We start from the raw sequence: 21,514 nt of genomic DNA, 5'->3' as shown, positions 1-21,514 counted from the left end.
CAGCAACCTGTTTCAACACAGTTAACAGTCTTTCTGACAGTAACAAAGCCTAAGCTTTAAAACACACAGGCCATGCTGATAAAAGTATTCTTTATTCTTCTCTAGCTCTCTGCCCAAAAAGTGACTCACTAAACAACCAACATGAGGTGATGTAAGGCATCCAACTGCGTTCAGTCCTGGGCGCAGATGTGTATGACCAGCTATGCCTCTGTTTTCCCAAGCTGTAGAGCAAAGATAAGCACAAATAGCTTCAGTCTGGAATAAGATAATCATGCAGGCAATGGCAGAGACACAAGTCAACTCTGCTGCTTGGGAAGGCAGTAGCCCCCACAGAAAACTCCAGGGAGAGAGTTTTCTCCTTTTAAACACGTGAGACAGAAGGAACACCACGATTAACTCCTGTCAGGTACAGGAATCGTGCAATACACAAAACTGTTTGGAGCAACAATTGCAGAAATAACATTTTCTGCAGAAACACATGTTGAAGAGCTTGGTTTCTTCTCAGAATGTCCCCTTATGTTTTAGCTTGCATAAGCCTGTAGCTTTAAGAACACAGAACTGAAAAACTCCCTTTAGCAAGTTTTGCCTCCCCAGCTATTTCTGAATAATCTGAAAACCCAGTGATAAACACAAATGTCAGCCTTTTAAAGCAGGCTCTCTCATCTCAAGCAAAACAGCATTTCACTTTCTATTAATGATGCTATTTTTTGTGGTCATGTATTTAATTGAAAGCTGATGAGTGATATTCTTTAACAGTCAGAGCCATCAAAATTAAAATGAGATGCAAGGAATGCAAAAGCAAGCCTAAAAATGCAATTAGAAATAAAAGAATGGTTACAGAAGTCATTAAATTAAAAGGCCAGTAGAGAACTTTAGATGAACCAAGAACAGAATATAAGTATTTCACACCACTGTTCTCATTGAAGCTGAGACTTGAATCCAAAAAAATTTCCCAGATATGCAGAACACAGTGACTGAGCCTTATTTACTCCCTGATCTACCCCAAATCAGCCTGCACAAACTTCCCTTCTGTAACAGGGAAACTCTCAATCCCAAACATTTATTTTTTCTGAAATATGATTTCCAGCAAGACTTAAATTTGCAAAAAAGACAGGTGAAGCTACAGTGATGTTGTTTTGAATACATGTACTAGTAGAACTACATTTTTTTTAAGATGTGCAAGAACAGAACTTCTCTTTGATAAGCTTCTGGAGTCAGATAAGCTGAAGGACAACGCTGGCAATGCTATTCAAATTTGCATCTGTTCTCCCACTGGAAAACTAGTCAGGCATAGACAGGCAGTGTTCACCTACATCTGGCTACTGTGTACCACAAACCCAATTTGAGAAGCCACATTCAGTTTCTACTATAACACTGATAATGATACAGCACGCCTGGTATCCCAGTAAACACTGCCCTTGAGCTCAGAACCCTGTGTTTTCCAAATTACAATTACAGTATCACTCCCCTAAAATAAGGGTTGTCAAATTATATATGAGAAGAAAATAGAAACTATAATGAACAAACACAGTCTTTCCCTTGAATACTTGTCTCACTCATACACTGGCAGTGCTGCTTCTACAGAGCAACTAAACTAAGTAGCCCACAGATTATTGCTCCCCCACTTAATTATTGAAAGATTTTGGAGCAACAGCATTGTTACAGCATACGAGGCAAGGCAAAGTACTGTTCTTGAAAAAGACAGCTGGATCAAATTATAAATGTAGTTGGTCATATTTCAGGGTTCAGACAGGTAGCTTCCATGTAGCTCTAGGCCAATGAGTTATTGTACTATCTGTTCATAGACACAGCCCATTCTGCATTAGGAAGCCTAGCTTAAACTTGTGGTTTTCTTCATAACCCACACAAAGGAAACTAACCTCTAATTTGTAGTTGAGCCAAATATCTTTGCTGACATCTGTATCAGAAATCCCAGCGGAACACTCTTACTGATTTTCAACCAACTGTGACAAAATGTATTCAGTGATTACACATTTTATCACCAATACAACTGATAATGTATCCCAGATCTACACAGGGAAGACATTACTCAGCCCTTCTAGACAGAAGTGAGGCAATACCTAGGTAGGGGTGCTTTAGAAACTCTGGGAACTTTTGCAGTCAATTTGAAATCCTCTGTTCAAAAACTCCTGGCAGTAACAACCTTTTTGCAGACCTGAACTGGTGTTGTCAAATAAACAAAATTCAACCCAGAACCTATTTTCTTGCCTTTTCACATAGCAAGATCCACAACAACAACAAACATACAAGTGAACCCCTGACAGTTTCCTAATGCCAAAGCCAGCACATGATGCTGCTACAGCCAGAATACTCTAATTTAATCCATCATTAGAAAGTTTAGAAGCTGCTATGTTAGCTACATGCAAGTAGCCCCAGTTGTGTCTTTAGATACTGAAAATTACTGGTTGCATGTAGCATTATTTGCCATGGAGATCCTCCCTTGTGCCAGTTATCATGTATAAATGCAAAATAAAATGTAAGCAGAAGGAAAAAGCATGAGGTAACAGGAGTCATCCTTCTGGTTGTCGTCACTGTAGCTCCTGTGTTAGTTGTCCTGCTCTAAATTATGCTTTGTGAGGCTGGCAGAGCTGCATCCCTAGTTCGATCACTCTGGGAAAACTGTCCCACTCCTATGCTTAGGATGGATTAAAGCCTAGCAGAAAGCTTGCAGTTCCTTGTTGCCTGACTGCCACTGCTCAAGTTGAGAAAAACTCAAGTAAGAGAGAGGCGTTATTACTATTATTTCTGAACTTTGGAGCAAACCTTGTGGCAGAGAGGCTGCAGGACCTGCTCTGAACATCCATTTACACCTACAGCCCCAAACAGCAAACACAGGCACTGTGATAAGCTGGTGCAGGTGCACTGAGGCCTGACAGAAGCTCCGGCTGCGCTGCAGGCTGCCTGCCACCACCAGATTTTATTTCTGCATTATTATTGGGCAAGGCTAAGGTGGGTATTAAGACGGCCTGCCAAGATAAATTAAAGGTCTGCTGGCCCTTAACGAGAAACAGTATCCCCACCCTCGGCTCGGAGGTTACGGGTGACACCGCACATTACGTTCACCTTGCTTTTGTCTTCTGCCTCAAGTTTAGACGCAGTAAAATGTAATCAGGGGCAGTCATGCGTGAGCCCAGACACTTGGCTCCCGGGATCCGCCAGTGCCCGGTGCTGCGGCACAAAACCCAGGCGGGGATCTGCGGGCTCAAGTTGTGGGAACAAAAGAGCTCCGGGGCAGCCTGGGCAGGGGCCGCACATCGCTGCCCCCGCTCAGCCCCCCGCAGCCGCGGCCACCGCGCCGGCAGAGCCGCACCGAAACCCTCCGCTGATTTTTGTTGGAAGTGGGCCAAACGGAGCTGTGGTTGTTACCGGGTGCAAACGCGGTTGACTTTATCCCAAGGCATGCCGAGTGTTTAAGCCTTCCAAATAAATTCCTCCACACTCCCCTTAGGGATGACCTATCATCCCAGGCCAGAAAATGCTTTCCCACCCTGCCTCTGGACAGGGAGAAAGCAGAATCCCCCTGCCACATTCTCCTTCTCTCCCCCTGCAATTTAAAAGTTACAGTTCTACAAAATCAGGACGTACACATGGAGTTTATACCATGCATCATTTTCAGCCCTGGCTCATCTAGTTTAGAAATATGAAAGATAAAGTTACTGAACACTTCAGAGATGAGCCTGTAACACGAAGTCCTTTCGCTAACTGGTGTTTGGACTGTGCAGATCCTTGATCCCTGACAAGAGGGCTCCAGTGATGGAAGCATTGGCATTATTAATGATAGAAGAGCTGCTTCTTAATGTAAACTTTGAAAGGCTTCCTAAGAATTTTGCACGGCCAAATGCCTGCAGAAACCCTGGAAAGTTATTTTCTGACCAGTTCAGTTTGCCCAGCCCCTTTTAGCAGCCTCCTTGTACCAAGCCATTCAAGGGACTTTCTTTTTTTCTTTTTTTTTAATAAAAGCTCCACACTAATTGCTTTAAGTCACCTACAATGGGACTTGGGGTTTTGTTCATTTGATACAAGCACACACAAATACTTACCTCGTGAATAGTTAAAAATCAAAAGCATTTACAAGAAAGATATCCTTTAAAAATCACAGAAGCAAAGCAATTTAACTAAACTTTAGGCTTTCAGGAGTAACATCTAAAAATAGGTAGTGTCAGCTATGTAAGAATTTAACGACTAGTGGCCAATGCTGTGTGTCTGAGAGATCTGTCCAATTTTTACAGCGTCAGAATTACCAAAAGAAGCAAGTACAGGTCTTTGAGATCCAAAATTCTCACAGGATGATCACCTCCTCCTGTTTTAATTAAAGTACCACATACCTCCAGAGAGAAAAATACAGCTCGCTGTGCTGAGACAAAGAGAATAAACCACACTTGCAGATACTTGCCACAATTCAGGCACAGGTTGAAAAGCACATTCTGAAAGTATGTGCCCCATAAAAGATAGCACTTAAAAGTACTTATTTGCTATCAATTTCTCTGCAGGCCAGACTGCTAGTGCATATTTTACTGTACTTTCTGGCTGTACAGATCAGAGACCTGAGAAGATAAAGGCCCTTCAATTACCTTACTGCTTCAGCCTGTTTGACTCTTACAGGTACAGATACAGTTTCACCAGTACCCATTTATGCTTAGTTTAATTCATTTACCAAAGAAAGACTCAACCTCTCCTCCTCTCAAGCCTTCCCTTCCTCTTCAGACACAAAAGAAACTTTCTGCCCCATCTAAAAACTTCAGGCAAGCAAGGGATAATACATTTCCCCATTTTCAGCACTAGCAATCCATGGAAGGGGGAGGGAAGAAAAAGTGCATCAAATCCTTTTGAACAAGGTTATTAAGTGTTATCAAAGTAACTGTGCCTCCAGGGATGGATTCCAGCCTGTTCCGAAGTATTATCCCCCCCATCACCAAAACCCAGCGACAACACACCTCGTCTGTCACTGCTGGAAGAGAAGCGGGGAGAAAAGGGTCTTGGAGACTGTAAAAGCGATTAAACTGGAACTGAATGGAGGTGGGTAAATCACCACCATCAAAGTGTTACAGGCACATAAAGGCACACAGGTGAAGAGGATAATAAAAGCGCTCCTCCAGGAGCGAATACAGCCGAAATATACGCTTTTCAATAAAGGTTTTCAAAAAAGGAGACACGGGAGAGGGGCTGCGAGCAGCTCTCCTCCTCCTGCCTCCTTCCATCTCCCAAAAGGCACCATAAATTATTCTTATCCTCCCACCTCCCCCACAAAAAAACCCAGTATTAAAATACTTTTGCCCAGGAGACAGCGAGCTGAAGTCCCTGGGAAGTTTATACAAAGTTTAACTACAGATATTAATTTTCACCCCCTCCCTCCCCCTCTCCTTTTATTCTGAAAGGGAAAAGTCTGAAGGAGGAAGGAGGGCAGGGATGGACGGCAGCCCCCGACCCGCTGCCAGGGGTGCAGGGGCAGCTCGCAAGCTTCGGCTCCCTACCTGGAGGGTCCATTTCAATGTAAAATATCAGCTCAGTGGAATAGGGCATCATCACTTCCCTCCAGTCCGTGTCATCGCGGTCCATATCCCACACCGTGTTGTACATCGCGACAGCCAAGTCCCGGCAGGGGCAGAAATAAGAGGTTGGATAGCTCGGTTTTTAATCGAGAGGTGGGAAAAAAAAAGGATAAAAAAGGGGGGGAAAAAAGCCGAGAATTCACCTCGGTCTAAAATAACACTTTTAGCAAAAAGAAAAATGCAAATCGCAAAATTAAACTTAAAAAAAAAAGCCTCCACGCAAGTCACCTCAGCAGCTGCCCTGCAGGAACTAAAGATAGGTAGTTTTATATAGCGAGAGAGTGCTCCTTTTTGTTTAAAAAGACACCTTTCCACAGAAAAGCCACTTTCCTGAATTCTCTCTAATAATCGCCGTTTTCGGGGTATTTTTAAAACAAGCCCCCCACAGGAAAGCCGGGGGATGGTGGGAAGCAGCGGATAAAAAGGGGCGACTTCAGTCTCTGGATGAATTCTTTCCGCCGGCAGAGGACGAGAAAGGAGGCAGCGGCGGCGGGCAACAATACGGGCAGGCGCGCAGCCCGAGCGGGGCGGGCGGCGCTGTGCCCGCGGTGCGGTGCGCGCCGGCGGGGCTGGGTACGCGGGGCTCAGCGGCGGGCGGGCGGCCCGCGGCGGGGCCCGCCGTGCCCTGCTGGCGGCGCGGGGCGGCGGGCGGCGGCGGCTGCGGGCGGCGGGGCCGGACTCGGAGCGGCCGCGCTCGGTGACATTTTAAGCGGCTCTGAGGGGCCCGGCCGCCGCCACCCGCCTCTTGCCAGGGACCGGGCCACGCCCCCCCGGCACCAGGGGGCGGGGCTTCGCGCCGGCTTTTTAACCCCTTGGAGGTGAACGGGGGTGTGTGTGAGTGGGCGCTTCCACGAGGCGGAGAGAGGGGTGGCCAAAAAAGAAAGACACAAAGGAGAAATATCTCACTTCGCGCTGGCGAGGCAGACCCAGACAGAAAGCTTAGCGTAGAAAAAAAAGTCTGCTTCCCTCCTTTTGCAACTTTTACCCGGCTTGCTTTTGCCACTTTTCTCGATGCCTTTTCGTAGCGTACCCCCCGTGCTGAGGCGCGCAGTGGAGGTGGTAGGTCCCCTGGCTGGCCGGCCGCCAAGGGGCCGCTGCCGCGGAGCACGCGCGGGGGGCGGGGGAAGCGGAGCGCAGTTGCCAGAGCTGCTGCCTTTGTCTGAGGGAGCAGCGAGCGCCGGGATTGGCAGAGGGCTGCGGGCGGCTCAGCCAATCGGCGCGCGGCGGGGCCGGCCGGCTCGATGGCGATTGGCCGCGAGCGCCGGTTACTAAGCGGGACAAAGGAAGGCGAGCGCTGAGGCGAGAGCGGGGCTCGGGGGGCGCGGGGTGACCCGGCCCCGCATCCCGGCCCCGCATCGCGGCCGGGCAGCTCCCCGACACCGCCGGCCCCAGTGCTGGCCCTGGCGAAACGCCTCCTGCCCGCACCGCCGGCGGGGCTGCCCCCGCCCCGCCTCGGTGCGCCGCAGCGCCGGGGCTACCTGCCACCTTCAGTCCGCCCGCCGCCGTTTGGGGATGGGGCCTGCGGGAGACGCGGGCACTGGATCCCCTGTGCAGCTAGAGCCGCTGGCCATATCCCCGGTGGGAGCCTGTGCTGGCTGACCCCCAGCTGCTGCACTGGCCACAAACACGGGCTCTCCTCCCTCCTCTGCAGGGCCCTGGCAGCTGCCGGCTGTGCGAGCCACGTAATCCACATAATAACCTGCCCATCTCAGAGGCCACCATAACTAACGAGTGTGACCCTCGAGAAAAACCCGACGCTCTTTCTAGTGACATAACCAGCGGGGGAAAACAAAACAAAACCAAACCACAGGAAAAGGCACCAAACTGCATGTCTGTCTCTCACCAGGTTTGGGATAAGTCTGAGCTGCAAACACACCCGAAATGGAACCTCAGCTTGCCTGGCAGCCACAGCCCGATGGGCAGCCACAGCCCGCAGGCACCGGCGGGAGGCAGAAGTGCAGCCAGCTCGGCACTCAGCCTCGGTTTTGGCGCGGCAGAGCATCCTTAGAGAAAGGCTGCTGCTGAGAAATTAGCGAAGAGTCCTTTCCTGAGACTCCCAACCAGTGTCACAGGCACAAGGATGGACAACACCTTGATCTGCTGTGGAAATGTTAGGGAATGTTGGAAAACCCATCACTGAAGTTGCTGCTTTATTTGCAATTCAAAGTGTAGATGAGCAAGTGACGAATAATTTGTCCTGCTCTGGCACTAGGTAGCAGCTCCTGAAATCACCCTCCTGGCTTGGCTGAACCTTAGGGTGACTGTGACATTGAATAACTGAAAGGCTGTACCCGATGGAAGAGTAAGAGGGAAGATCTGAAGTTTGCTGATGTGTCACAGCTTCCACAGCAAGCAATTTAGAGCAGCCTGCTCCAGGAACAGAACTCCTTGAGGGATGGACAGCTGCAGAAGAGCACAGGGCTTTGATTCAAGTCACTCACTGTATATAAATTAATTTTATAAACCCATCCGCAAACTCTGATTAATCCGTGATAACCAGATACGATTCCTTTTTCTAATTTTTAAATTAAATTATTGAGCTGATACCATGTATCAGCTCCAGCTTCTTCAAAGGGAAATGCCCTCCTTGGAAGCACAGCTGGCTCCCCCAGTGAAATTTAACTTGGTGCTTTGGGCCCAAGCCACCAGCTGCTCACTGGCAGGGTGTGGGGCATCCCACAAGGGTTGGGCATGGGTGGAGGTGCAGAAGTGGATGCTGCTTTGCAGGCCCTTTGCAGAACTGAAAATTGGGGCCGTGGTCCCTTTGGCAGCCCCCAAACTTAGATTAGCAGCTCTGGCAGAGAGGGGGGAGGCGGCAGACTCAGGTTGAAATTCATTTTCCCCCTTCCTGCACCTCATTATAAGTTCCACCCACATAAGACCTAATTACTTGGCTTTTATGCTGGCAAAGTGGATTTCATCCTTGCTGTTTCCCATGGTGGTTGCCTTCATTTTCATGGCGGCACTGATGGTTACAGCTTATTGATGTTTTCACTTTAGTGATTTAAAGCAGAATACATTTTGTTATTAGCACTGGTTTCTCTCATTGCTGCTTTAATCAAAGATGCAATTTAAGGCAGAGGATTGTGTGTAATGGTAAACAGTAGGATAATGCCTTGAGAGAACAGAATATTAATGTGTTTTTATTTCTCAAAACTGTGCTTATAATTTACCCACGATTGCTTGGCTCCCAAAACACACATATGGGGTGCTCCCTTTCCTACCACACTGCCTGCCTTGCACCAGGGATGAGCACGGTCTGCATGTGTGTGCCCAGGGGGGAGAGGGAGGCACATGTGGTGCCTTACACACTGCTAAACCCCCTCTGTCTGTGCCTCTCCTCCACAGGCACGAGGTCTGAGCATTGGAGAGCAGAGACAGTACCAGGAGCACACCGAGGGCTCGGGGATGCTCTGGGTCTGGGAGCGCTCCCACTGCCAAAACCTGGCCGTGCAAACGCAATACATCACCCAAAGACAGGAAAAGCTACATTCAAACATTAAAACAAAATAATGGTGATTTGGCAGTGCCTTAGCAGGGGTCAAAATGCTGGAGGAGGGGGCCTGGTGCCCCCTGCTACGGCTGAAAGACAAGAAGTGAGCCCGGTGCCTGCTGCCTTCCCAACATCCCATGTTGACGGCTGTGCATTTGCTCACTTTCCTTTCCTTGGAACTGACAATTTGCATTTCAAGGCAAGATTAAATATTGAAGTTTCAAGCGCTTCCATGTGCTTCAGGAGGAGCTGAACAGACCTGCGCTGGAACAGACTGAACACAGAAAAGCCATTTGTGCCAAACTGCTTGGTTTCCTCTTTGCCGAGCCATGATAATGTGATATCCGACAGCTGAATGTAGGCCACAACAAGCTTTTATACTTGGAGGGCTGGAAGAGGGAGGGGGGCTGAACCCACAGTGCTGCCAGCCAAATGCACGAAAATGATGAGGGACTTTTGGGGCAGGCTGGAGACTCCTGGGCAGATCTTAGCTGCACTGTTAGCACAAGCTCAGGTCCTGCTGGAGGAGAGCTTGGAGAAGGTAGAATTGCATTCACAACTCCCTGGCCATCAGTAGATGCTATATTAAATTACTGGCCTTTTGCTGCACAGAACAGAGATTTTTGGAGAATGTGCTGTGACTGGTGGCCAGCTTCCCACGGGAGCAGCCACACCTTGCAAAGAACAGCACAAGAACAACCAGTTACGGCAGTTTGGTTCAGTTAACGGATTCTTCCTGCCTGTTTCTCAGCTCCTGGTGATGAGGAGACAAGGGAAGGCGGGAGGGTTTGTCTGCTTTGGCTCAAATGCTGCTGCTGGGGTCTCAGTGTAGCTCAGTACACTGCAAACCAGCCCTGGGGCTTGCTGGCAGGAGAAGAGGTGTTGGGAATGGCAGAGGTTTATCCTGCCTTCTGGAACCACGGGAACAGTGCAAGCACCATCTTCTCCTTCAGTTGTACAGTCTGAGCCCCAAAAGTAGCACAGAGACCACAAAGCATTTGCCACAAGATTAAGATTATTAATCCCTGCAGGGGTGAAGTGGCAGCAGTCTGCTTCCCTGCATCCTCCAGAACCTTCATGTGAAATGTAATGGGTGGTTTTAACAAGGACTGTGCTTCCTCTCTCTGCTTAATAGTCATTTTATGTCCTAACAGGCTGCAAAACAGTTGCCTCACTCCACCCCAGATGCGGCCACATTTCTGTGGTGAGGAAAAACTCTGGCAAGTGTGCCAAAGTCGGGTGCTTTGGTTTGAAAATTATACATTGCATTAAAAACCTGTATTAAAGAATAATATGCGGTCAGCAAAAAACATTCAAATGAAACACTTCAGTGTTAGGAAGTGTCTTATTTACAGCAGTGAGAGCAGCTTGTGCCCTTTTCCCTCCCCTGTCCACTGGGTAAGGAAAGAGTTTGAAATAGGGGCTCATGTCCATAAAGGTCGGAACACAAGGCATGCACACAGGGCTGAGCTTGCGAGGAATCATACATTAGGCATTTCCTAACTTAAAAGCACTTGGCTTTGCATTGTAAACAACATTCTTTTAACATAGGAAATAACATTTTTTAAAAAAATAAAGAAAAAGATCGTTTAAATAAATGTCTACAATGTAGGTTGTTGCAGCTGGACCTAAGGTATTCCTCAGCAAGGCTTGGACTGGCCTTTCCTCACTGCTCCAGAGGCTTCTGCCCAAAAGGTGCAGGAGTAACGGTCTGGGATGGAAGCAGAAAGCTGCTCCCCTGCAAGGGGAGAGGTGTGTGTGGCTTTTGCAGCTGGACAGTGGATGCCACCCCGGGCTCTGCACACGGGTGTCTGGGGTGGACACATCTGCACCTGGAGGGTGCCTGGGGATGGACGAGGGGGTGGGCACGGGGGGGTGAGGGAAAGGACACGCTGCACTGAGCTGTGCTGAATTGCTGCTTTGGCAGACAGCACCGGGCCAGCTCTTTAGAAAGTTCACGTTCAGTTATTGTTTTGACAGGCTGCCAAAGTTTTCCTGAGGAATGCAGGCAGCAGAAGGGAAATGGTGATTTTCAAACTTTTTTTTTTTATAACTCAGCCAAACCAGAATGGAATTTCATGGGAAAAGTGAAAGGTACATCTCTAGCCTCGGGGCATCGTTGCTGCCAAGTTTCAGGGTCTGGCTGCAAACAATGGAGGTGTCGGAGCATCTCCAAAGCGTTGCACCCTTGCACGCACTCAGATGTGCTCACGTACACTCACACACACGCTGGAAGCATCTTCTCTAATGGTGACTGCTCCCAGAAAGCCGACATTAACCCGCAGCGCTTTTAAAAAGAGTGTCCGTGGTGTAAAAGCAGGCGACAAAGCAGATGCCGAAAGGTTTGCGACTTGAGGGGGACACTTGGGTGCTCTCCCCACCCCAGCCCTGGCGTGCAGCCTGCCGTGGGGGCACCGCTTCTCTCCGCATGCTCTTCACTCGGTCAGTCCCGGAGCCACGGGGTATTTTTGCAGGTCCTCCTACCCCTAGGAAGGGCAGGAGGTTAAAAGCTCCCCTCCTCCTCTTCCTCCTCCTCCACAGAGGGAGGACAGCAGCCGGTGAGCCGGGCTCTAGCGCTGCAGCACCCCGGGGTCTGCGGGGCTGTGGAACCGGGCTGGGGAACAGCCAGTTACCTTATATTTTCCAGTACACTAATTTCTCTTGTCATCTTGCCAGTGACAAACAGAGAGAGTTAAACAGAGCAATCCATTAAAGAAGCAGCCTGACAGACTGATTGTTAAGGGTTTCAGCGATCCCCATTTACACTGGCTTGAAAAAAATTTTGCCTCGAGCAGCTCCAATTACAGAATTATCGGACCACACTCTGGTCCCTTTGTGCACTTCGCATCTCTGTCATCGTTCCAGGCCTCTCTCTATTTAGTTGCTTGGAAATGGTGAGCAAAATGGAAGGAGACTTGTAACAAGTTCAGAGAAATTAGAGGGGGGAAAAAAGAAAGAGAGAAAAGCACCTATCCTGATTCTAATGTCCTAGGGACATTAAAAGGACACTTTCAAAATGTAACACTATATAGGAATTTAAAATATTTTTCACTTCCTCTATTCATTGCTCTAATGCACTGGAACTACTTGCTTAGATTTCTCCCCCCCGCCCAGGAATGTACAATAACCACTCTGTAAATTCCTCAGGTCTGATTTTAAGAGGTACTGTAGAACTTCATTCATGGAGGAAAGAAATAATCCCAATACCTTCCTGCAGTAACTCTTTTTAATAAACATGGCAGTGTATGTTTTGATCCCAGACAGTGATGCAAGCAGCAGGAAGAGGAAATCACCAGCACCTCTAGGAAAAGCAAGGTCTCAGCACTGCTCTGCTGACATCCTACTTGGTGACCTTCAGGCTGGATTGCCAGCATGGGTTTGAAGGTGGCACCATTCCCGGTAAGAGGAATTCTGAAAAGCCCAGAGGACTTTTCACTTCCGCAAAAGCAAAGCTTGAACTCTGAAGATTTGTTATTATTATGAAAAAAACCCAGCACAATCGTTTCCCTACCCTAGGATGCAAAGCTGAAGGGTTTCCTAATGCTTCACCTTTGGCTGAGCAAAGCACGGTCCCCCACGATGCCGCAGCTATGTGATGTGGACATTATGCCCTCAACCCAGTGTGGCCTAACCTCTTTATCTTCCAGCAAACTCTCCCATTCCTGGCCTCCCAAACAATTTTACCATCCCTCTGCCAGTATTATCCTGGTAGCACTACTCTCATAAGTCTGCAACATGTAAGACCCTCCCCAGTTTCCTTGCAGTGGAGATCATCTGGTTTTGCAGGGAGAGAAAGTGAGCAAAGCCACCCTTGGGCAGTGCTGGAGGAGGCTGAGCTCAAACTTCAGTCCTAATGAACCAGGGAGTGCTGGCTTCCCTCTGGCCCAAAACAGAAGGAAGTTTCTCATGGCTGAGTCCTCAGTCCTGCCATGCAACCCCTTTGCCCCCATCCCTTTCCCTGGGATTTGATGGAACTGACCAATCAATTTCTCTGTGTCCAGGGAACTTCACTGCACCACATCCACAGCTGGAGTTCTGCCCACTGCAGAACAGAGACTTCCCAGCCTAGATTTTGGGTGGAGATTGAATGCAGGAGAAAAAAACCCCATAACAACCCAGGGAGCTCTCAAAGGTATTGAAAAGTCCTCTCATTTCTTGTTAATCCCTTAGGCCAAGAACTCAAGTGTCGGCAGTGTGTTGGCCAGGGTTGTTTTCCTTGCAGTTATCCACATGCAATTCATGCCTTGGAAAATGACCCATTTACCATCATGCATTGTTGCTTAGCTACACGCGCTTTCCCTCTAAGTTTTCCCAAATGGAAACATGGCTCTATTTGCTTTGGAGATCATTTTCCCTGGCTTTCTCTGCTTTACAGTAAATAAGCATAAGAAGAAGAGCTTCTGAATGCTGAGTGGAGAAATAAAACAAACAGCGTGGTGTAGGGTGAGCATTTAAAATCAAGCGTGTGAATGCAGTTCCTTGCTTGTCCAGCTAAGATAATGGGCAGGGAGGGTTTGAGCAAGGGCAGCTTGCAGGTCAGGTTCATTAAGACGTTTTTTTGGTCTGTTCTTTGCATAAAGGTTCTTTCCCTACTGAAGATTTCCAAACAATTTGGTTGAACAATTCTCCGTTCCCAAGAGAAGAGTATTATTTCCCTGGAGGACAGATGGGACTTAGGGGCACTGAGAACTTACTCGGTGTCTCTGCTGCCATGCCTGCCTTGTGGAATCCTAGGTATCCTCTAGAAATATGCAGGAAAACACCTCCCTTATACCTGCAAACCAGCACACTACATTGTGCCACTAGACAAGGCTTTATCCACCCAACCCAAAATTTCTCCCATTCACTAGGTCTTGACTACACTGTCATAGCACATGGTGGGCAGATCAGCCACTGCAGCATGAAGTTCAGCTCCCCAGCACAGCTGGTAAATCTTGGGCCATTTGCTGGAGTCCTGAGCACACCAGTGCCTACGCTGCACAGATGTCCTCGAAACATGCAACAAATCCAGAGTTTTTGGAAAGCACGAGCTTTACAGCCCATGCACAGAGGGACTGTGCAGCACATGTTCTGCTGTGTCCCTGGGATCACTGGCCTTGCTAGCATATGCCTTAGGGCTGAGTTGTGCCGGCATGGTGCTTGTGTCCAGGATTTCCAGATGTCCAGCAGTTCATCTGTTCCTCAAGGATCAGACAAAACTTGCAACATCTTCAGATTTTACTAAGGTCAAAGCTTTTGGGTAAAAAGGCAGCCAAGTCTCTCTCACAACACATAGGTTAGTAGAGAACTCGGTGGAAAACCTTTTGTTTCCTGGTGCCTTGAATGTGCTGGACATGAGCTCTTTGTGGAGAGCAGACACAGCCACCAGCTGCCGGAGCTCTCAGGAGTGGGACGCTCTGAAGGGTGAGCTCTGCCTTGCCTTCTGCTGACAAAGCATAAAATGCATTTTGTCTCCGAACAGAAAAAGGGGAGAAACAAAGTAAATCACGTGATGCTGATTACCAGGCCAAAACACTGAACTAAGGTTTAATACAATAGTTTCCAGGGTGCCAGAAAGGGAAGAGGGATATTGTACCTATGCAAATCCTGGCTGGTGGGTTGACACATCCCAAACACTGCGCTCTGTGAGAGCTGCCAGCACCTGAAGAAGAACCTTTACTGCCCTGTCGCTGGGAAGCTCTTATCTTGCTTTGACCAAGCATACACAATAGAGCTTTGTTTTGGGCAATACCTCCCAGATGAACGACCTCTTGGAAGTGCTTTGAGGAATTAAATGAGTGAAAACAGTAGGAGAGGGAGAGGGAGGGGAAGGGGAGAAAAACTTGCTGCTGCATTACAGGAGGAGAAGTCGGTAGATCCCAAACCCACTAAATAAGGAGTTGGGATATGTCAGACTGAAAGAAGCAAATGTGTCACCCAGCTGCCTGCCACCAGAGACACCTCATGATAATGTCTCAGTCCCAAAGTGGGAATTAATTTCACTGTTCCCTGTGTCCCTGCAGCAAGGGTGGGGATGCTGCTGCTTGCAGATGCTGCCCAGGTCTGTGGTGCTCCAGCTTCAGCTCCCCACACCAAGCTCAGGCACCTCATCCTCATGGTGTGGCTCCCTGGCCCCATCTCTCTGCAGTGGGTGTGTTTCAGCACAGGCATTTTGGGGAGCCAGCAGGTGTTGGTATCAGACAGTGTGTCCTCTCCTTCCCTTTGCCATTGTATTTCTGCAGCTGAGGCCAAATCCTGCTTCTTGCAATCCCCTCTGGTCTCTTTGGTTGATGGAAGATGCCAGGTCTTTCTTGCCCTGGGCAAAAGATCACTCTGGCTCAGTGCAGGCTGGGCACCTGCCTGAGGACCCGAGCTGAATCAGTCCAAGGGCAGTTTTCACGAATGGAAATCCCCCTGGTTTTATTGTCTTTGAAGCCTGGAAACACCTGCCTGTTGCTCAGGGAAACAAGGCAGGCTGGATAAGGGTCTGGCAGCACCTCCACTTTGTTCTGTGTCCTTCCTGGGCACCCTTTGGAGCCCAACCCTGCCAGCACCCTGTGCCCCCCATGGTTGGTTAGGAGTTGGCCGTGTGAAAATCCAACATCAAAGGGCTCTTCCAGCAAGGGCTATTTCCACATCAAATGCCTACCTCCAGTCCTGAGCCATTGGGGAGAGAACTCTTCATAAAAGGAGAGGGAAGATTAATATTATTTTTCAAAAGTATAATGGGAGGTTTCCACTCCCCGAGCACTTCACAGTTGGTTTTTGTACAAAGGCAGAATAATTTCAACCCCAAAGGAAAAAAAAATACATAAGAGGAGGTTAAAAATGCCTGAAAAAATAGTTGGTCTGAATAGAAATGTTCAGGTCACTGTCACTTTGGGGGCTAGAAGAAGCTGTTGCTGGGAGAGCCTGACTTTCCATAGGAATGCATGTCCTCCATCCTCACTCAGAGCAGCAGGCTTGTTCTGGATGCCTGCTTGAGCACAGGGAAGCAGGGAGAGCCAAGGACAGGCTGTCAGAACTGCAAACTGGTGAGAAGAGGAAGGAGAGAACAAGGGGTAGAGAAGATGCTGGAAGCATTCTGTTGGGCAAGTGGAACAGGAAAAGCCTGCTGTGAAGTACAGCCCTCCCTGAGACTCTCTGAGAGAAAGGCGGCACGAATGCGGCTGAGCGACGGGCTGGCAGCGTGCCTGGAGCGTGGCAGAGCTCTGCCTTGGAAAGGCACCTGCAGCCTCAGCATCTTCCTCTTACAAACATGCCACAGCATCACGGGGGAACCACAGTCCTGCAGCCTGACAGCCAGTTTCTGCTCTGTGAGCATGAGCCATTGGGCCAGACGGGTGTATGAACAATTATTTGATCATTTCCACTGCAGGAACCAACTTGACAAATACCTCCGATTCACAAGCTTGCAGTCTGCTTCTGAAAAACCAGACCAAGAGCAAGCTTCCACCCTGGAAAATCCCTTGCCTGTGTCTGCTGAGCATCCTTTCCCTTGCTGGGAAAGGTTTGTCCAAATGCAGAAGGCACTACAGAGCTGGCAAAGCTGCTCTGGGGCAATGTCCCCAGGCTGGTAGGTCAGGGGTGGCAGGGCTTAGCCCCTGGGAGGTGGCTGGTCCTTGGGTGAATTAGTGCCTTGCTTATTTTTTGCTTCTCGGTCATTCAATAGAATGAAATTTTGTTAGTGTGTACCTCACCTGCCTTTGGACTTGGGGTACAGATATGAAGCAAAGTGTGGGACAGTCCTTGCAGCCCCAAGCCTCACAGTCTGGGGTGACATGCACCCCTCAGTGATTTTCATTTAAAAGGTGGGTAGGGAGAAAATACTTGTGGATAAGGAAATGCAACATAAGATCCTGAGGGCTCAGAGAAACTCTGTTGGTTAAGCCAAATCTTGCCTTTTCCCAATGCTTGAGGTTACCCATCAGTGAAGAGGGCTGAAGCAGGCATCTTCACCCCATAAATCCCACCTAAGCCCTAAAGAAAATGCTTCAGTGGTGCTTCAGGTTCATCTGCTGGCCACCACAGGGACAAAGGCTTTACACTGTCCCAAGCAGGCAGGAAAATCCCCCAGTCCCTCTGCAGGGGATTGGACCTGATGGCCAGAGGGCAGTGATGGGCGAAAGCAGCAGCAAAGGGTGGTTGGGCAGCAGTTTGTGGGGCTGTGCTGGCATCACTGTGTGCCCCAGCATCCCTCCTCACCAGCTTTCCTCACTGTGCACCCGGAGCCGAGGCAGGGGGGTGATGGCAGATGCTTCTCCCCTCCCCCAGACACTGCCTGTTACCGGGAAGGTGCAGGAGCCCTGGGACAGGCTCCGTGCCGATGCCGGGCTGTGACACGCGGCGGGTCAGTGCTGGGAAAGCCGAGGGGAGCGCTGGAAACAGGAGACGCCTGCGGCAGGCGGCGGTGCCAGGAGGACACGGCCGGCTTGCTGCCTGCGGGACTGCGAACGCCCTGCCCAAAACAACCCGCTCCGATTTACTGTAAGCGGCAGCCTGGCCGTCCGTAGCTCGTGGGGAACATACCAGCCCTGCCTGCAGAAGGGCTGCGGAAGCCAAGCTGGCCCCTTGCCCAGCAGGCTGGAGGAGGGGAGCGGGGGTGCTCTGCAGCCCTGCCCCGGCACGGCACCCTCAGCCCCGCACCGTCTGCCTGCTGCAGGCTCCAGAGTCTCGTTCGGGAGAGCATGAGGTGGATTTTCTCTTGCCAGGTGCTTCCTGCACCCAGCTAAGGAGGGGGTGATGCTGTGGATAGAGCCCCCCCGTATGATTCCCCTGCCGTGGCACTGGGGCAGCTGGGGGAACAGCAGGGAATTCCTGACTGTGGCAGAAGCCCCTTACAAGCGGCACCACAAAGGCACCCAGAGGCCGCCCTGGGTGCCGCTGGCTGGCAGCCAGCTCGTCCCTGGGGCACCTGGGGCCACGGCCGAGCCGGGAAACCCCCCGGGCTGCGCCCAGGTTCCGGCCTTTGTGAGGGAGCCGGTGGCGGGGCGGCGGCAGCGGGACGGCTGCCATCGTGTCCTGCTGGCCCGGGCCGCCGTGGAGGCTCGCAGCCCGAGGGGTGCTGCCGGATGGCGGGACACCGTGCAGGCTCTGGCTGAGGGCACTCGCCGTCCCCTCCCACGCAGCTCTGCTGGGAGGGAAATTTCCGATAGTGCCGGCTTCCCAGAAGTCAGGGGAGGTTTCATCCTGCTCACGCGTCTTTCCCAGCTCAGCCTGTGACCCTGGCTGCGAGGCTTAGTGCCAGCGGCGTGGGGCGAGGCCGAGGGTGGGCAGCCCGTCGGGCCAGGCCGTGTGGAGCCAGGCACAGAGCCCCAGCCCTTCTCCTGGCCGCTCTCCCAGTCAGACCATCTTTGCTGGTGGGTCTCCCACAGCGCCACGTGCTGCCCGATGCCAGCCAGCTTGGTGACATCAGCATGTGCCATGTCCCTGTCCCCTTGCCCCAAAGCCTCACACCAAAATCCCCTATTGAGGCACCCCGGCCCCGGCAGTGTCGGGGTCACTGTGCTGGGGGTGCCGGAGCTGCAGGGCCAAGGGCCAGGAGTTTTGTTCTCCCCTTCCTGGCATGGATCCTGTGAGGGAATGCCCATAAAGGGAGGGATTCTGCTGGCATGAGCCTCAGGGCTGGTGCCCACCAGTGGGCATAGGTATCCTGGGCTCTGGGGATCGATGGGCCTGACCCTGTGCAGGCAGTGGAGAATGTGGCTGCACATTCCAGGGTGGGATGGGGAGCCAGGGGACACCGGCCATGTATCAGGTGACACTGGTGTCAGGAGCATGACCATATCCTGCAGCAGCCATCCTAACCTTCCCTAGCCACCCAGCACTGGCTATGGATGTATTCTGTTCTTACAAGAAATCCAGGTAAAAACAAGGGACTGTTCCAGTCAGGTGGCTCCTCTTGAATGTTTGCCTCTGCTCTGTGTTTAAGCCGCAGTGATTTTTGCTCAAGAATGTCCAAATCTTTGCTCTGTATAGGGTCTGATTCTGAGCTCTCAAGGACTGAAGGGCCCCTGGCACCTTCCCATCCCCTGCCTGTCCTGACTGCAGAGCCTGTTGCCAGAAAAAAACAACTGAGCCTGGCCCAATGTCTGGCCCAAACCTGATGTGCCTGAGAAGGAGGAGTGCTGACCCTGACCCTCGCAGCCCTCCAGCACCACTTGGGCTTAACTCTCTCCTCTGCAGGAGGATTTGAAGCCTTCCAGTTAAATCCGGGAAGGAGTTAGCAAGTCTTTGTGTCAGGCGGATTAGAGGCAGAGGTAAATGCTCCTGCTAAGTGTAATCTGGCTGGTTAAAAGCTCAGCTCAGCCTCTATCCCAGCATTGTCCTTGCTTCTTATAAATACAAGAGACAATTCTGCAAACACAGACTTTTCTTATTGCCACGCAAGGGAGTGGTGAGAACCTGTTGTTCTATCCCTCTCCCCAGGATATCATTAGGATTTATTACCAACCCCCACTGCCCTCCTTTCTCTGGGATGGGTTGGGCACTGGCAGCCTCTGATCCTGCGGGTGCAGCAGGAGGGGGATTACAGCTCGTGGGGCCACAGGTCAGGGCAGGTAAAGGCAGCAGAAGCTCCTGACGTTGGGGAAATGGGACTGGGGACAGAGCCAGAGCCCTCTTCCTCCCCACAAGCCAGGAGTTCCTCCAATCCCATGCCCTGGGGAGCCCTCTGGATAGGATGGGACAGGAGCTGTGAGGGGATAGGGACAGGGAAGCTAGGAGTTCTGCTCCCTGTGGAGTATATAGCAACTCAAAACAGAAATGAAAAATAATCATAACTATGTAAAAATAGTTTACAGTAACTTAGTTCTCTCTGAAAACTTGTGGAACTGGTGGTCCTAAGGGGGCACAAGAGCGTGGCAGGAGCCACTGGCCATGTGGCAGAGGCATCTGTATCCCTACTGTCCCCTGCAGGTGACAGGACTCCCAGGGCAGTACTAGCCAGGACCCTGTGTGCCAACCCCAGGAGTTTGGGGATGCCCTGGAGAGAGTCCCTTGCTCCCACAAATGGAAGGTGCACAGATGACCTCTCCCAGGGGATTATGGCTGAAGTGGGGGGCTTTCATGGGAAGTATGAGCAGGCAGGGATCAGGGTCTTACCAGGATTAAGGTATTTTCCATGCATTTAAACTAGTTGTCACGAACCCAGAGCTGACCCAGAACAGGGCACCTGGGAGACAGCGGAGAAGAGGGAAGAGAAGCTCATGCCCACCACAAAACCCACCCCAGGGCTTGCAAGGGAGCAGGGGGATGTTGGTCACAGAGGCTTGGAAGCCCTCAAAGCCCTAGGGATCATCTCTGGTCCCCAATTCAAAGAGGTGAGCAGGTGCTGCACAACCCCAGTGAGATGCCTGCTGATGGAGGAGAGCTTGGGGGGCTCGGGGGAACAGCAGCAAGGCCTGGGGAGACAGCAGAGCCCTCTCTAGGACTGGGACAGAGGGGTCCATTGTGGGAGAAGTGAGAGCTGGGTGGCTGCAGGAGCTTGGTAACCTTAATCCTCCCTTGGATTAATACTTAGGGGAGCTGGGGACAGTGTTTAAACCTGCCGGAGTGAGCCCTCATCTTGTGTGCAGCCCTGTAGTGGGGTCAGAGGGGGACAGAGGGCACAGGCTGAGGCCAAGAAGAGGTGCAGGCAGTCCTGTGGCCTAGTCTGACATGCAGCCTGAGATTTTGTGGGCATGTTCCTGGGCCCTACCCTGCCTGGGAGCAAACGGATGGGCAGTGTGAGGACCAGCTCTGTGACAGGGTCACTTCTGGCTACACTGCCTGGCTCTGAGGCTGCTGCTGCTCTGGCACTGCAGGGCCACCGCAGGCTGAACCCCTTGAGCCTGCCCAAGGTGCAAACCAACTGCCCTTGGAAGGATACTCTTCTGGGGGAGTAAGTGCCTGTAATGAAGTCTCTGGGATGAAATCCCTCTCTCTGGATAAATTGGCTTCCCTGGGGCTGAGCTTTCAGCTTGGCTTAGAGGAGCAGTGCGAGGATGCTCAGGGATGCTCAGAGAGCCCATGTTCCTACTCACACAGACCCCAGACTGAGCCCAGACCCCAGCAGAGGACCCCCTAGCTTGTGGCATTAGGAGTCACCCTCCTCTGTCTCCCCTGGCTGTGCTGAGGGACTTGCAAGGCCATGCAGAGGCAGAGCAGCCCCAGCTCTTTCCCTAATGCACCTGGTCCCAGCTTACCAGGACCTCACACCAGGTCCCTGTCCCCAGCCCCAGTTGAGCAGGAAATGCCACAAGGATACCCTTACAGGAGGTTTCCCCACCCCCTGGCAGTGTGGGTACAGCTCTCTCCTGAGCATCTCCTGGTTCCAGCTGTTTACCAGGCACCTGTCTTCAGCACGAGGATGGCCCTGGAACCCAAGCACCAGTTACATCTCCTCCACCATTCCAAATGCTTGGCCCCTCATGGGAATACCCCCTTCTGTGCCTAATCCAGACCATGGCTCTATGCTGCCCAAACCTACCAC

At 51.0% G+C, this 21,514-nt stretch overlaps 1 protein-coding gene across 1 annotated transcript in view; it reads right to left on the bottom strand.

Moving 5' to 3' along the window:
* The window catches only part of PIK3R3 (phosphoinositide-3-kinase regulatory subunit 3), a 32,529-nt gene extending 26,378 nt beyond the window's left edge, over nucleotides 1-6,151 (bottom strand). Inside the window, exon 1 of the mRNA XM_063407162.1 lies at nucleotides 5,493-6,151. Within this exon, the coding sequence (XP_063263232.1) occupies nucleotides 5,493-5,598 (106 nt within the window). The 5' untranslated portion in view covers nucleotides 5,599-6,151. The remainder of the gene's footprint in view (nucleotides 1-5,492) is intronic.
* Between the last annotated feature and the right edge of the window lie 15,363 nt (nucleotides 6,152-21,514).

Source organism: Prinia subflava, chromosome 10 (genome assembly GCF_021018805.1).
Source record: "Prinia subflava isolate CZ2003 ecotype Zambia chromosome 10, Cam_Psub_1.2, whole genome shotgun sequence".
Lineage (NCBI taxonomy): Eukaryota > Metazoa > Chordata > Aves > Passeriformes > Cisticolidae > Prinia > Prinia subflava.
The sequence above is the reverse complement of the archived record's forward strand: the minus strand, read 5'-3'. Positions and strand labels throughout refer to the sequence as shown.